The 15,507-nt window shown below is 42.7% G+C and overlaps 3 protein-coding genes across 4 annotated transcripts in view; 2 read left to right on the top strand and 1 right to left on the bottom strand.

The window, feature by feature from the left end:
- The window catches only part of WDR93 (WD repeat domain 93), a 17,185-nt gene extending 14,675 nt beyond the window's left edge, over positions 1–2,510 (bottom strand). Inside the window, exons 1-4 of the mRNA XM_029284018.1 lie at positions 2,244–2,510; positions 1,595–1,790; positions 1,242–1,306; positions 334–412 (exon numbers count right to left, since the gene is read on the bottom strand). Of these exons, the coding sequence (XP_029139851.1) occupies positions 334–412; positions 1,242–1,306; positions 1,595–1,790; positions 2,244–2,510 (607 nt within the window). The remainder of the gene's footprint in view (positions 1–333; positions 413–1,241; positions 1,307–1,594; positions 1,791–2,243) is intronic.
- A 1,163-nt stretch (positions 2,511–3,673) lies between these two features.
- Positions 3,674–11,336, top strand: PEX11A (peroxisomal biogenesis factor 11 alpha). Of its 2 annotated transcripts, none has more exons than XM_015815296.1 (3): positions 3,674–3,729; positions 7,440–7,554; positions 10,793–11,336. In XM_015815296.1, exons 1-3 carry the CDS (start codon positions 3,674–3,676, stop codon positions 11,267–11,269), a joined length of 648 nt encoding a protein of 215 aa, XP_015670782.1. In that variant the 3' UTR covers positions 11,270–11,336. The 2 variants fall into 2 exon arrangements, with proteins under 2 accessions (XP_015670782.1, XP_015670781.1); XM_015815295.1 differs by having other exon boundaries at positions 7,440–7,555; positions 10,701–11,336.
- A 2,340-nt stretch (positions 11,337–13,676) lies between these two features.
- The window catches only part of PLIN1 (perilipin 1), a 15,641-nt gene continuing 13,810 nt past the window's right edge, over positions 13,677–15,507 (top strand). The window contains exon 1 of the mRNA XM_029284017.1: positions 13,677–13,684. Within this exon, the coding sequence (XP_029139850.1) occupies positions 13,677–13,684 (8 nt within the window). The remainder of the gene's footprint in view (positions 13,685–15,507) is intronic.

The following is a 15,507-nucleotide window of genomic DNA, read 5'->3' as shown; positions in this document are numbered from 1 at the left end:
TAGAACTAAGGAGAAACTTCCTGACAGTTAGAACAATTAACCAGTGGAACAACCTGCCTCCAGAAGCGGTGAATGCTCCAACACTGGAAGTTTTTAAGAAGAGACTGGACAGCCATTTGTCCAAAATGGTGTAGGGTTTCCTGCCTGAGCAGGGGGTTGGACTAGATGACCTCCAAGGTCCCTTCCAACTTTATTATTACTATTACTATTATTATTATTATTATTATTATTATTATTATTATTATTATTATTATTATTATTTTATATCAAAACCACCCAACTATGGATCTGGACCTCAAGCACATCAGAAGGTTAAGAGAGGCTGAGACTTGCCTTGTAGCAGGAATCCTGCGTAGTCACTCTCCTGAGAAAGCTCCAGTGCCACGCAGATGTTTCGTTTGCTGATATCTTCCTGACAAACAGGAGAATACGAAATATGAGATCAAGCTAGGCCTGTTCAACCAGGATAGCAAGGAGTCCAAAACTGCACATTTCTGCTGCAGAACGGCACAGCTCCCTGAGATATTTGGCAGAAGAGCAAAATACTTTATTGGAGAAGGTCTGAGGGGGACAAGAATTCAGCCCAGCACAGATAATCCTCGACTTAATAACCACAATTGAGCCCAAAATTTCTGTTGCCAAAATTGTTAATTTTGCCCCATTTTTACAACCTTTTACAACCGGGACACTGCCGCCGTCATAAATAGATGATTGCCAAGCGTCCAAATTCATGTGACCATGGGACGCTGCAATGGTCATAAGTGTGAAAAAGGGTCATAAGTCACTTTTTTCAGTGATGTATCTTTGAACGTTCCTTAAATGAACTGTTGTAAATTGAGGACTACCTGTACTTTTTTTTTGCACAGTGGTCAACCAGATGTCTCGTTAAAGTGGCCTCAAAAGACATATGTGCAGTAATATCCTCCCAACTAATAAAGAAAAAAGGAAAGTCTTCTTCAAATTGAACTGTCCATGCAGTATTCTTGACACAGCCTTCTCCTAGATATTTTTTTTCCTTCTAAATCTACGTCTATAGCCCTGGAGATCTTCCCTTTAAGTACTAACCAGACCCGATTCTGCTTAGATTTTAAACTCTGACAATAGTTCAATTAATAACAAAACATTTTTAAGATTATAGGAATCGCACAATAGATTTTAATAACTGGGATGTTCAAAAAGACAACTGAAAATTGACAGGTAGATAGATATAAGCACTAGCAGTTAATATGAGACAAACTCACCACTTCATTTATGGATCTTATATGCAAGAGGTTTTCCCTGACAAAACAAAAAAGACGTGCAAAACCTGGAAAACAAAACAAGAATGATTCTAGGGGAGGGCAATTTTTCCTTCATGTTCATTAGCATACACCTAGATGGTGCCTTTATTTATTAACTATATTTTGATTGGCTGAGAATGCTAATTCTCATAAATGAAAATCATTTCTTCTGTTTGAAGTTTATTCTCCATGGCTACTAAATAGGAAAAACTTAAAACTGATCTTACAAGACTTCATTGAATAACAATAAATTGTGAAACCAATCAGCAAATTAACTGTTCATTCTTAATGAATATAGATGTATAGCTGCCTACCCATCTCATCCACTGTTCCAAGGAGATGGGAGACACCACCAAGGACTGACAGCTGAATGGAGCAAATTTCAAGTTTGGTTGCCTCCCAAGTAGACAAGTTTTCACAGGAGGTTGAGCTGAAGACAGAAATCCCAGTGGAGTGCCCCATAAAGATGTACCCTTCAGAAGCTGACAGGCAGTTTACTCTCCCTGATACCTGGGAAGATTTAAAAGAAGAGAACATGTTTACCTCATAAACGTGAACATACTGTACAATATGGATGTCATAATAATTCCAATCCCTCTATACTACAATGTCTTTATATGGAGGATATATATATATATATACTTCATCTGGCTTTTAACTGGTTCCATGCTTTAACTTCTCTGGCTCATTAAAAATATTTAATAAACCTGTGCTAATTTTAATGGTTTTGATGGAATTATAACTAAGGGGTCTCTGTGGCAAAGGGGTGATCTAGAAATATTTAGATTTATGTCTTGGTGGTAACGTCCAATTCATATCTCCCTGAAATTATACCAGAGTTAAGCCAAAAGAAAACCAATTTGGTTGTCCAAGAGGATGACGCTGTAGAAGAAAAATAATATGGTGCCAAGGTCACATATCAAGGTTTCCTTGGACTCTTTATCTGAAAGAGCCTTAGATTACCATGAATTTATTTGTAGGGTGACAGAGTAAGGGTGTGAAACTTTGCTGCTTCGTCTCCTGTAACGGGCGCCTTTCCTCAATTCGTTCCCAGGCTCTTTCAAACAAGTCTTTCAATATTTTATTGATCATGCAGAAAGGCTGAGGCAAGGAGTCTAAGAGTTCGTCAGGGTCATTCTGGAAGAAATTTTCTTCTTCATCTTTTTTAATCCAGTCTTTTTCAGTGGGTGCAGGAATGTCCAAGTGCTGCTTCCGAAGATAAAAAGGCATCTTCTCTTCGGCTCAGCTGAGTTCTGCAATAAAATTCAATCCAATTACCAATCAGCTGCCCTAAAGGGAGGGTGGGGTTCGGTTTTGAAAGAGAGAGAAGCAAAGATCACTCTCAAGCTTTCTTTTTTTAACCCCCACCTTTCTTTTTCATAAATAACTCAAAGCACCAAATATACCTAACACTCTTTTCTCCTCCTATTTTCCCCCCCATAACAACAGTCCTGTGAGGTGGGTTGGGCTGAGACAGAACGACTGGCCCAAAGTCACCCAGCTGGCTTTCATACCTAAGGTGGGACTAGAACTCACAATGTCCTGGTTTCTAGCCAGGTGCCTCAACTGTTGCACCAAACTGGCCCTGTATGCAACCCATGTATTGCTTTGCTGCAATCCTACACACACACCCTTGCCAGCTCTCAATGTAACATGACACTGTTTTGCAATACTTAGGGAAACTTTGTTTTTTTTCTTTTAAAGGACTTTTTTGCACACAGCCCAAAGTCCCCTAGTTTGAGCTGGGCAGACCCACAAACAAAACAGAAACAAAACAGCAAAGCACAAGCAAAACACAAACCCAAACACAAGCAAAACAGAAACAAAACACAAACGAACAAAAAACAAAACAAGATTTCCAAGGCATCACAGAAGCTCAATCTTGCGGTTGGCAAAAGGCTCCCCTCCTCTAAGTAAACCACCTGGGGGGGGGCTTTTAGAGGCGTTGAACTGCAACTCCACACACACACACACACACACACACACCCCTCAGCTGGGGATGATGGGTGCTGCAGTCCCCTGGTTGGGAAAAGCTCCGTTAAAAACAAAGAAAAATGATTCCCGCAGGCAGAACAGCCCTCAAATCGAAGCTCCTGGAGGGGAAAGAAAAAAAAAAAAGCCTTTTCGTGGCTTCCCCCTAATTCTGCACACACCTGTCCGCCCCCCCCCCCATGAGCGCACACCTGTCTCCGGAAGTTGACCCGTTGCTGTGGCAACCCCGGGCGGAAGGAAGAAGGGAAGGACGGGAAATGGAGTCCAGGGCATGGAAGGCCGGGGCGTGGCCACCGTTCGGCCCCGCCCCCTCCCTGCCCTCTCTCTCCCCCCCCCCTCCCCGGAGAAACAGCTGATTCCTGCCCGGAGTTCGGAGCGGTCCGGCGGTGGCTGCAGGTGGCATGGAGGCTTTTGTGCACTTCACCAACCAGACGCAGGGTCGGGAGCGCCTCTTTCGGTGAGGGGGGCGGAGAAGAGGGGGTGGCGGGGCCCCCCTCTTTTGCAGGGAGCGTGCAGAGCCCCCCCCCCACGCAGCCCGTCGGGTTGGGTTCCCACGACCCTCCCCGTTGCAATTCCTAGTTGAGATAGATCATAGAAGCTTTGGGTTGGAAGGGACTTTGGAGATCTTCTAGTCCAACCCCCCTGCTTGAGCAGGAGACCCTGTACCCTTCCAGACAAATAGCTGTCCGGTCTCGTTTTTGAAAGCCTCCAGTGATGGAGCACCCACAACTTCTTTAATGAAGAGAAGGACGAGGGGGGAACAGGAGAGCAGGGTTGCAATATCTCAGGGGCTGCCCCAAAGAAGAGGGAGTCAAGCTATTCTCCAAAGCGCCTGAAGGCAGGACAAGAGGCGACGGATGGAAACTAATCAAGGAAAGAAGCAACCTAGCACTTCCTGATGCTGAGAACAATGAATCAGTGGAACAACCTGCCTCCAGAAGTTGTGAATGCTCCAACACTGGAAGTTTTTAAGAAGAGATTGGACAACCATTTGTCTGAAATGCGATAGGGTTTCCTGCCTGAGCAGGGGGTTGGACTCGATGACCTCCAAGGTCCCTTCCAGCTATTCTGTTCTGTTCTATTCCTGAAGCAAGCCGTTCCACTGATTCATTGTTCTCACTGCTAGGAAATTTCTCCTTAGTTGGATCTCTCCTTAACCGGCTTCCACCCAGTACTTTTTGTCTTGACCTCAAGTGCTTTGGGCTGGTCAAGCTTATTAGATTCCTCAATGCCTTCACTGGAAAAGTTGCTAGAAGTTCAGAGAGATATTCAGCAGTGCCTTGAAAGTAGCCTGGATTGAGCCGTGTAGCACAGTCAAACTTCAGTAAATTATGTCACAAGATGCTTTATGATCATTTTTACCATAAAACGTCTTAGACATTTTGGCAAATTTTAAGTCCACAGGACTCGTGGGTTCTGGATTTTAGTCTAAAGCCAAAGGAAAACTGACCAATCAGGCGTAACACAGAGTATTCCTGCACCCCCTTGGGCTTCATCAGACTTGTGTGAATATAGGATACAGATATCTTTGCACAACGTGGTCATCTGGTTACTGAACAACCTGTTCCCTGGTGTTGTGTAAGACATTGGTTCACACAATGACTGAGTTTGCACAACATGTTAAGGCTCAACATTAATCAAGGTTGGCAGTTGTGTGATGGCAATCGCAGATCTGATAACTTGAAGGAGTGTTAGGAATACTTGCATTGAGGCTTGCTTCAAGAGAGGCATCAGTAGATCTGATTCCCTTAATTTATATTTGACATATTTCTTCATAGCTCTTCACTCCTACTTCTCAGTGATTTGCAAACACAGCTCCACTCCCACACGGAAATTACACAAGGTATAAATACTGCAAAGAATGCAATGTCAGCAATGAAAGAGAGTGGAGAATTGCTGAGATTTAACAGGTGCTGGCGGGGTCAAAGTTGCCTTCTCTTGTGGATTGTAAAGGTAAAGGACAATGAGTTCCTTTTAACTCCACTAGACAACTACAGGGGGTTGTGCTCATCTCCATTTCAAGGCCATTGAGCCGGTGCTGTCCGAAGACATTTCCGTGGTCATGTGGCCAGCATGACATCACAGAGCGCTGTTATTTTGTGGATTGTACACGAAAACATAAACTAGTTCCCCAGACAGGCAAAAATTCCCAAACCTGGTATATTTACCTGCTGTCCTCCGAATGTGTTGCGACCACAGTTCCCTGGATTCCCAGCCATGGAAGCTTTTAGACAGAGTGGTGGAAGATTGAAGATGTCCCACAAACCTGATGGAAATCAGATTACGAAGTGGAAAGGGATCCTTGCATCATCCCACAAGATATCAATAAGAAAATGTAAAAAAATATATATAAATAAACCTGGTAGGAGAAACAGGCTTGCCCGATAATTTCGCAGGGGAAGGTTTTTGAGCGAAACAAATCATGTGTGGGAATGATGATCTTGCTGCTTTATGTAGGTGTGAGAATCACACAGACCACGTGTACCTCTGCCTAATAATTTTCCCCCATCTCTTTCCTCCAGGCCTGTTGAGAGAGGTAGAAAAAAATAACCATGCCAAAGAGTTGGCAATGCAGGTTTTAATCACCGTTGTCTGCTTTGTGTTATTATTAGCCGGTGTTATGTAAACTTCTTTCAGCATTGCAGGCTGCTTTTAAAATTGACGTTGAGCCAAGCGATTGTTATTTGTTTGGCAGCTTCACAACCCACCTCACTTTCGTATCCTCAAGGTAAAGTGGGTAGCAATCTCTCCTCCAGTTTTGTCTTTGCAATAGCACACAACCATCTGTGCAATAAATTGGACTCAAAGTTGGCTCTAGGCTCAGCGTGATCAGTTCTCCCACAGCTGTAGATGGAACCAAACCTCAGTCTCAAAGGTCCTGCTTCAATCGTTTGCCAGTTATACCAAGCTACTGCTTAATGTATAACGCCAGAAAAGGTGGTGTGGAGCCCCCAGGTTCAGTTTCATGGATGTTCAGGTAGGAGCAAAAAAGGAAAAAAAATAAATAAATAGTATTATGACCTGTCATGATGGATACTCCACAGACGCAAGAAATTGGCTGTTTGTTTTATTCATTCCGTTCAATTCCATTACGATGCCTTTTGGGCAGGATTCAAAGTGTTATCCCATTGTGCGTTACAGCTGCTTCACAAAAATTGTAAATGGTTCTGGTGGACATGCCCTAAAGCAAAAATTTTTTGACTTAAAATACATTTATGGTTGGAGAAGATGACTAAAAAAACGAAATAGACTTTAAACCAGAATTATTTCTGTTAGGAATAATAAGAGCCAACTATGAGAAAGAGTGTAGATATCTAATACTACATATATTAACGGCAGCAAGAATTGTATTTGCCCAACATTGGAAAAATGAAAACTTACCAACTGAAGAAGTACTAATTAAGAAAATTCTAGAGTGTGCAGAAATGGATAGATTGACTTTAAAGATTAAAGAGAAAGAAGATTCAGTGTATTTTAGAACACGGGATAATTTCTATCAATGGCTAGAAAAACGAGTCAGAGAGAAAGGAATGTGATATGTAAGTTTGAATATATATTAGTAAGAAGAAGGGTATTGAGTGATTAATTAACATATTGATTATGATAATTAACTATATCTATTATTGTTAGTTGAATACATGTACCCAGACATTATGCTGTTTGCTAAATATTGGAAATGTTACTTGGAAAAACCCCAATCCTAATCCCAACCCCACCCTATCCCTAACCCTATAAAAACTAATAAAATCTATATATATATATATATATATATATATATAAAGAATTGTAAATGGTCTTCCGATAACCAGCAGTGAGAAGAGGTTTGGAAGGAGACAGCCATTTTTATTTTTTTTGCCAGCAAATGCTTTTGGAAATAAACATGTTTTTCCAGGATAATTTAATATAATAGATTCTTACGCACCACTTGCAACATCTCCTCTGATTGAGCAACTTTACCTTGTGCAAAACTATATATTAGAAAACTTGCCTTACAGCTAAACAGCCCTCTAGCATCTTCTGCACGGGTCCCTCCCCGTGCGCATAGTATCTCTCTCTATATATATGTATGCATGTATATATCTCCCTCGGTTTCGTTGTGGGAAGACCCAGCCCGCTTTGCTTGTGATGTGTGACCAGCGATACGCCTCTCTTTCCTTCCCTCTCCAGAGCAACTCAGTATTCATGCATGCTGCTTAGTTATATTCTAGAGCGTAAGACTCACCGAGAGAAAGTGGTTATGAAGCTCAGACTTCTGGAAGCGAGCATGAGCTCAGGACGCAAGAGTGAGTATCTTAGTTTTAGATACTGTGTATGTTGAAGAAAGAAAAGGGGAAAAAGCGGATTGCTGACAGTCCCAAAGTAAGGGGTAGGTAGATGGGGTAGAACAGTGATGGCGAACCTTTTAGAGACCGAGTGCCCAAACTGCAACCCAAAACCCACTTATGCATCGTCGGGTGCCGGGTGGGTGTGGCCCATTGGGTGGGTGTGGCCTATTAGGTGGGCATGGCTGTGGTGGTAACGGCAGACTGGGTGGGACTAAAAAGTTCAATCAATCAATTCCAACTTTGCAAGATCTTTTTTTCCCCACAAGAAGTTGAAATTGACTGATTGATTGAACCTTTTTTTTTTTGCACACGGCGGCGGAGGTCTAAAGCGAAAAGGTTTTATAAAACCCAGCTGAAGGCCTAGGACTGGGGCGACGGCGCGCGTGCCCACAGAGAGGGCTCTGAGTGCCGCCTCTGGCACCCGTGCCATGGGTTCGCCACCACTGGGGTAGAAAGAACAGTCACCTTTTTAAAAAGAAAAAAGAAAAGTAACACCTCAATACTGTGTACCAGAATTGGGTTACAGACTAGGAATCTTGCTATGCTGCCCTTGAGAGCCAGTTTGGTGTAATGGCATGAGGCTAGAAACTGGGAGATTGGGACTTCTAGTTCTGCTTTAAGCACAAAACCAGGTGGGTGACCTTGGGCCAGTCACTTTCTCTTAGCCTTTGGAGGGAGGCAATGGCAAACCGCTTTTTTTAAAAAAAAAAACCTTGCCAAGAAAACTTCAGGGGCTTGTCCAGACAGTCTGTGATAATTGAACACATGAGTGGACAGGAAAAGTAAACCTGTCCTTCATTTATTGATCAAAATAGCCTCGCCCTTGTTGAGACCATGGGAAGGGGTAAGCTTTTAAGCATCTCATCTGCTTCCATCGTGTACTGCTTCATTAATGCTGAGGCACAGTGACTCGGGTTGACATTCACAACTCTCCTTACTTAGGAGTAAGTCCCAGAAAAGAAAATATTGAATAATGCCTAGGATTACACTCTGATTTTTGTCATTTGTAAAGGATTTTGGCTTTATGGACAGTTCCTGATGGGAATTTAACGGCGAGGGTTTCTTACTGGTTGCAGTAGTAGATGGATGATTCATTGGGTGTACTTCAACCTTGCTCAACTTTGATGCCTTCCAAAGTATTATAGCTCCTATGATCCCTTTGATCCCTCCTATGATCCAGGTTTGCCTGGAATTACCTAATAGATCCAGATTTGTCCACTGCGGGAATATTGCAATCAAAGCTCTTTAAATAGGTGTGTGCTCAGAGGCTTAAATTCTATATTTTTGTGCTTTCCTGAGCCAAGAGATCTTTGGGCTGTTCTCTTGATGACCTTGAGGCCTTGAGTCTCCAAGCGTTACGACTTTCTCTAACTTGGGAACTGCTGATTCCTACTTGCTGATCTTCATTCCTTGTGCCTGCATGGGAAAGCCTGGCCTGCTTTTGAATCAAAATTCCTCAGTTAGTTTACCATGTCGTGATTATTGCATTTACATGACCTGGATTGTTTGTGTCCTAATGTAGCTTTCATCAATTTGCATGTATGAATTTGCATGAGGAATGTGCTGTTACTGTTCTTTTTGGTCTGGGGTGAGAATAGCCTGTTTGACTGGCCTGATCCTTTCCCAGTTCCCACCTTTGCTGTTGTACAATGGTGTGTTTGTATTGTTAAGTGCAGCAGCCTTTTCTTTTCCATTTAAAATAATCCACACTTGTTGACATTTAACCAGGAGACAGGGAGCTGTGTGTTTTTTGGCTTTGACATGACAAATGTCCTCATTTGTGCTTGGGGGGCTTGATATCTGTCCCCCAGCCTTTCTTTTAAAGATGGAACTTGATTGTAGGAATGGTACGGGATCCCATCATTGCAGCTTGGTTCAAAACATTCAAAGAGTTAAATGTCTATGGAGATTCTCAGTCATCCAAGTCATAGTTGTCCCAAAGATGCTTTTTCATGAAGCAACTGGACTTTCTTGTTTTTCTTTGAAGACATTTCGCTTCTCATCCAAGACGTTTTTTCAGAGAGAGAGAGAGAGAGATGGATAATGATATTGATAGATGATAGATAGATAGATAGATAGATGATATAGATGAGAGAGAGAGAGATGGATAATGATATTGATAGATGATAGATAGATAACTAGATAGCTAGATAGCTAGATAGCTAGATAGCTAGATAGCTAGATAGCTAGATAGATAGATAGATAGATAGATAGATAGATAGATAGATAGATAGATAGATAGATAGATAATTGTATAGATAGATAATTGTATGTATGTACTTAGATAATTGTATGTAGATAGATAGATAGACAGACAGACAGACAGACAGACAGACAGACAGATGATGGATGGATGATAGATAGATAGATAGATAGATAGATAGATAGATAGATAGATAGATAGATAGATAGATAGATAGATAGATAGATAGATAGATGATATAGATGAGAGAGAGATGGATAATGATATTGATAGATGATATATACTATAGCTATATAGCTAGATGGATGGATGGATGGATGGATGGATGGATGGATGGATGGATGGATGGATGGATGGATGCATGCATGCATGCATGCATGCATGGATGGGTGGATAGATGGATGGGTAGATAGATAGATAGATAGATAGATAGATAGATAGATAGATAGATAGATAGATAGATAGATAGGGATGGATGGATGGATGGATGGATGGATGGATGGATGGATGGATGGATGACGGATGGTTGGAGAGAGGGAGAGAGGGAGAGAGAGAGAGAGAGAGAGAGAGAGAGAGAGAGAGAGAGAGAGAGAGAGAGAGAGAGAGAGAGAGAGAGAGAGAGAGATTACAGAAGATCACCCTTGATGAAATCTGGGAGTAGCCATCAATGATCTGGAGTGTTTTAGTAGTAGCTTTCCAGAACTGGAACTCAACCCTGGACCCTAAGTTCATTATCTTCTTGGGCAAAGCCATTTTTATTCTCCCCCATTATTCTTCTACCTTGAATTGCGTCATTGCCCAAAGCTGATGGAGTACGTGGCTGCACGTGATGTATCAGTGGCGCCGTCAGACTCCAGGCCTATTTCCACCACCCTGTTTCAGCTCTGGTTTCTCTTGCAGTGTTTAGGCTTGGCAATATCGTGCATGCCATCGTGGCAGCCCATCAAGCTTCTCTGTTGCCCTACGCCATTCCTCGCTTCTTCCTGACTGCCTCCAACATGAACCGGGTTATGTACTTTGCCTGTGATACCGTCTTGTGGGTGAAGAGCGTTGGGCTCCTCTCGGAGATCAATGAGAAGAAGTGGCGCAAATGGGCGACCAAGTGCTACTACTATTCCCTGGTGATAAACCTGGTCAAGGATTTTTATGAGCTCTGCTGGCGCATGAAGCAGACCACCTGCAGCCAGAAGCCCCAAAAGACCTCGGCAGCCGGTTGGCGGAAATTCCAGAAGATGGCTTTCCTGACCAACGGTGAGCTACAGACTCTTCTCCTGCTTGCCTTCCTCACGTTAAAGAACTACCCACCCCTCTTGCTGGATACGGTGAAGAACCTTTGTGATATCTTTAGTCCGTTGGACCGACTGGGCATCTACAAGACCAACCCTGGAGTTATAGGGCTGTGTGGTGTCATCTCCTCCCTGGTGGGAATCCTTACTGTGATGAGGCCACACCTACGGTTGAAGCATTGACTTGGAGCCTGTTTCACCCCTGGTGCATATTGGCCTCCACCTCTTGGATGATGGAGTTTTGTCCTCCCTACCCCTAGTTGAATTCTTTCTTCTCCTTTTCCTTGGGCTGTCATATTGGGCAGCCCAAATGACCTGGATTAAGTTGGGAGAGGGATAAAGGGCCCTTGACCGAAGACCTTTTTCCAGCTACGCAACGAAACAAGCAAAACTGTCCCTACTCGACATGTGTCGGTCTCAAACCTTGGTGAGGAGCCAGTCAAGTCTTTCGTTCTGAGAACAGCGGATTTGAAGTTAATTTGAAAGAGAATTGCCTTTTAGATTACGTATTTCTCCCCCAGCCCCCAGCATCCCAGCACTGCTTTTTTAAAGGTTTATTGCTGTTATTAGGGATGAATTCCAGAGCTTAACAAACCCTCTTTAACCAGAAACAGTACATGTTTACAGGCCCCCAAACTGCTGTCTCTAGCTAACATTTAGCTATTCTTGTTTCTGGCAGACTGTGAAGTTTTTTTTAACGATTTTGTTTTTTAATGTCACGCTAATTCTTTCGCCTGTGGAATGACGATGAGCATTTATTCGTCACGAACACATTGGATCCCCTGAAAGAAGGTTATACACAGAGTATGGAGCATTGTTTTCAGGTGCTAAATGTGCAGCGGAAGTGAGGGAGAAAGTTTATACTTCATGGTTGTACTTAATCTGTACATTGCTAGAAATGAGACAGTTTGCTTTTCTTGGGGGGGGGGGGAATGGGATTCAGGAACAGTATTGTGCCTTTTTCTTCAGTATTCTGATTCTCTCCGAAATAAGTGCAATTGTATTTCCGTTTTGGCTGAGAAAAAAATGTAAATAAAAGAATATCTAAACCTTTCCCTTTGGAAACGAGTCCCCTGCTAGTTTATGGTGCATAGCAAGACGTATACGGGTGGTCCTCAATTTACAACAGTTCCTTTAGTGACGGTTCAAAGTTACAACGGCACCGAAAAAAAGGGACTTACGGCCATTTTTCAGAGTTATGACCTTTGCAGCATGCCCACGACTGTGTGTATCAAAATTCAGACGCTTGGCAACTGGTTCGTACTTACGACCATTGCAGTGTCCCAGGGTCGTGGGGTCTCCTTCTGACAAGCAAAGTCTGATCTTTTAATAATAACAATAATAATAAAGTTGGAAGGGACCCTGGAGGTCATCTAGTCCAACCCCCTACTCAGGCAGGAAACCCCATACCATTTCAGACAAATGGCTGTCCAGTCTCTTCTTAAAAACTTCCAGTGTTGGCGCATTCACCGCTTCTGGAGGCAGGTTGTTCCACTGGTGAATTGTTCTAACTGTCAGGAAGTTTCTCCTTAGTTCTAAGTTGCTTCTCTCCTTGATCAGTTTCCATCTGTTGCTTCTTGTCCTGCCTCCAGGCGCGTTGGAAAATAGCTTGACTCCCTCTTCTTTGTGGCAGCCGTTGAGTCAATGGGGAAGCCAGATCCACTGAACAACCGGGTTAGTAACTTAGCAACGGCAGGGATCCGCTTAACAACGGTGGTCAGCAAGGTCGTAAAATGGAGCAAAACTCACCTCACAAATGTCTCACTTAAAACAACAGAAATGTTGGGCTGAATTGTGGTTGTAAGTCGAGGATTACCTGTAGTTGATTAAGGGCCCCATTGGTAAAACCATATGGAGAGTTGCTTAGCCATATTTTATCCACTTTGGCTATCCAGTAGCTTGTTGGGGAAGGTAATTTTAGTTGTCTTCTGTGCAGGCTTTCAATACTTTTTTAAAGAGTACAAGGCAACTGTATACTTTTTTAAAGAATGCAATACCAAATGGTACAGGGTAAAAACTAAACTGTAAAAAGCCACCTAGAGTAGCCCCACAGCAAGATGGGCGGCCAATAAATTTAACGAATAAGATAATAATAGCAATTGCATTTAGACTTATATACCGCTTCACAGTGCTTTACAGCCCTCTCTAAGCGCTTTACAGAGTCAGCATATTTGCCCCCAACAATCTGGGTCCTCATTTTACCGACCTCAGAAGGATGGAAGGCTGAGTCAACCTTGAACCCTGTCAGGATCGAACTGTCAAACTGCAGGCAGCCGGCAGGCAGCAGAAGTAGCCTGCAGTACTGTATTCTAACCATTGCACTACCACGGCTCGTAAAATAAATGAAAGGCTGCACACACACCCATCCACAAAGAAGACAATCTGATACAAAATCAATGTGATCTGAAGAGAAGAGAATAGTTTCATATAGGAAAGTTTGATTTAATTCAACTCCGGCACTTTTTTGATATGGGAGTCATTGGTTTTTCCTAATGCTCTTTCTGGAGAAGCCTGGTGTCATTCCACTGGATTTTATGGGCCCTGAAGTTGTATGATCGAAGTGTGTGAGAAACTAAGAGTGCATTAGCAAATGAGAGCGTAAGCAAAAAGAACTGGAGGTGGAATTTAAATGAAGTTTCTACTTGTTCTACCAACACCTTCATTTCCATGTCCTAAGATGCCGGTTAAATTTCTCTGTATACTTTGTGTATATAGACTATATATACTCTTATATATAGAGTATATACTTTGTCTTCAATGGTGAAGTGCAGTTGTCTCCTTTAATGTCCCCTAAGATGAATTTGTCTTCTGGATTTATTATTATTATTTTTTAAAATGCATTCAGTCCTCTCTCGGCCAACTGTATAGTTGTTGCCAAATATTTCATTTTGGGATGGCTCTGTTGCCCTTTGTGCTTCAGTGCCTCTTTGCCAGGCTTAAGGGAAGAATTTTCTAGTTTACATAATCTCTTTTGCTTTTTTGCCTACATCACGGAGTAACGAATTAGGGTGAAAAGCATTAAACCTGCAAAGGAGGAGGTGGTGGATTTCATGAGTCAAAAGAAGCAGGTATTAGATGAAATGGTGGGGCGAGGATGAGCTGATCCATCTTTCCCTATCTCTGCAACAACAACAAAAAATGTTATTTTAGCATGAACAACATATTGAAAACTGTGGGATTCACGGAAGGATTTTTCATAGTTATAAAGGAGTCGCTGGCAATGTCTGAGTATAGATGTCCCAGACATCATCTTCCTTCTTGCAGCTGATTCTCAAAAAAATACTTTTCAATTAAAAATAAATAAATAGGAGGTTTCAATGCCACACAAAAAAACCCACCAAGCTCTGGTATTTGTGCTTATGGGTCCACAAAGGTCTTCCTTATATGATGCATAACATCCAGAAGGATGATAGATGGATGTTTTTTTGACAGACTTTGTCTTAGGAGCAGTTTTCTGAGTGTGTCCATCACACGTACTTTCAAAAGATTTGCCACCAGCCCCAGGACTTTGCCAAAAGAAGAAAATATTTGTAGCTCAAGTCCAGCATAAGTCCAGAAGCTCAGAAGACTAAACCTCTGGTCCGGGCAACTGATCTAGATTGGATCCTGCAACATTATCCTGGGACACGTATATTCGCCTTCATTCGTACAAGAGGTAAGGGACTCAGGGTGGTGTAGCATAAAACATTAAAAGCATAAAAAGCAGTATCTAAAATTTAAAAGAGGGAAGGGAGGTGAAAAAATTAATTGAAAAAGTGGGAGGAGGGCTTTTAGGGGGCTAACCGGCCCCAGGGCTGTGTGCTTTTCTGCACGCCCCAAGCAAGACCGCAGAGCCATCTTTTTACACCTTTACGGAAGGCCAGGAGAAGGGGGGGGGCTCCCTCACCTCCAGGTGTATGCCAAGAATTGCCATGCTAATGTAGAAAATAAAGCCTGTGTATCAGGATGCCTACTTTGACACCTTGGCATCTTAAACAGGCAAGGTTCCTTTTTAAATAGGACTGGTGTGTGTGTGTGTGTGTGTGTGTGTGTGTGTGTGTTAGCAAGGCATTGGCCTAAAAGCACCTAGATTCTCCACCCCATCCCCCCAAAAATGTTGGGTTACTGTAGGTACTTTCCAAAGATCCTGAGAGATGTCAGTTTTCACATTTTGTTATGTTGCCTGGACAATTCTTTCCATAATTTGGAGTTGCCCTTGGCTGGTATTTCAGACGTCTGTTTGAGTTTCAGGGGGCCCGAGGGAGCCATCTTTCTTAATCCCCGAAGAAGCTTGGCAGAATTATTCAGCTGGAAGGTGGGGCTTCAGAGCATTACAGTCTGGGGCACGAGTTTCTTCTTTCACAGTCGAGACTGGTCCCGTTGGAACCTTGTTGAAGACTTCTGCAGCCTGTGAGTAGCTTTCCTGTGCAACTGACACCATC

Source organism: Protobothrops mucrosquamatus, unplaced genomic scaffold (assembly GCF_001527695.2).
Source record: "Protobothrops mucrosquamatus isolate PMUCROS unplaced genomic scaffold, P.Mucros_1.0 scaffold334, whole genome shotgun sequence".
Taxonomy (NCBI): Eukaryota; Metazoa; Chordata; class Lepidosauria; order Squamata; family Viperidae; genus Protobothrops; species Protobothrops mucrosquamatus.
This window is presented reverse-complemented; position numbering and strand designations above follow the sequence as displayed.

Bases quoted from the DNA above. Each gene is read 5' to 3' on its own strand.
- PEX11A (XM_015815295.1), top strand. From the start codon at position 3,674: ATGGAGGCTTTTGTGCACTTCACCAACCAGACGCAGGGTCGGGAGCGC. The intron at 3,730-7,439 runs GTGAGGGGGGCG...TTCCCTCTCCAG, and splicing joins GGTCGGGAGCGCCTCTTTCG to AGCAACTCAGTATTCATGCA. The intron at 7,556-10,700 runs GTGAGTATCTTA...TTTCTCTTGCAG, and splicing joins CATGAGCTCAGGACGCAAGA to TGTTTAGGCTTGGCAATATC.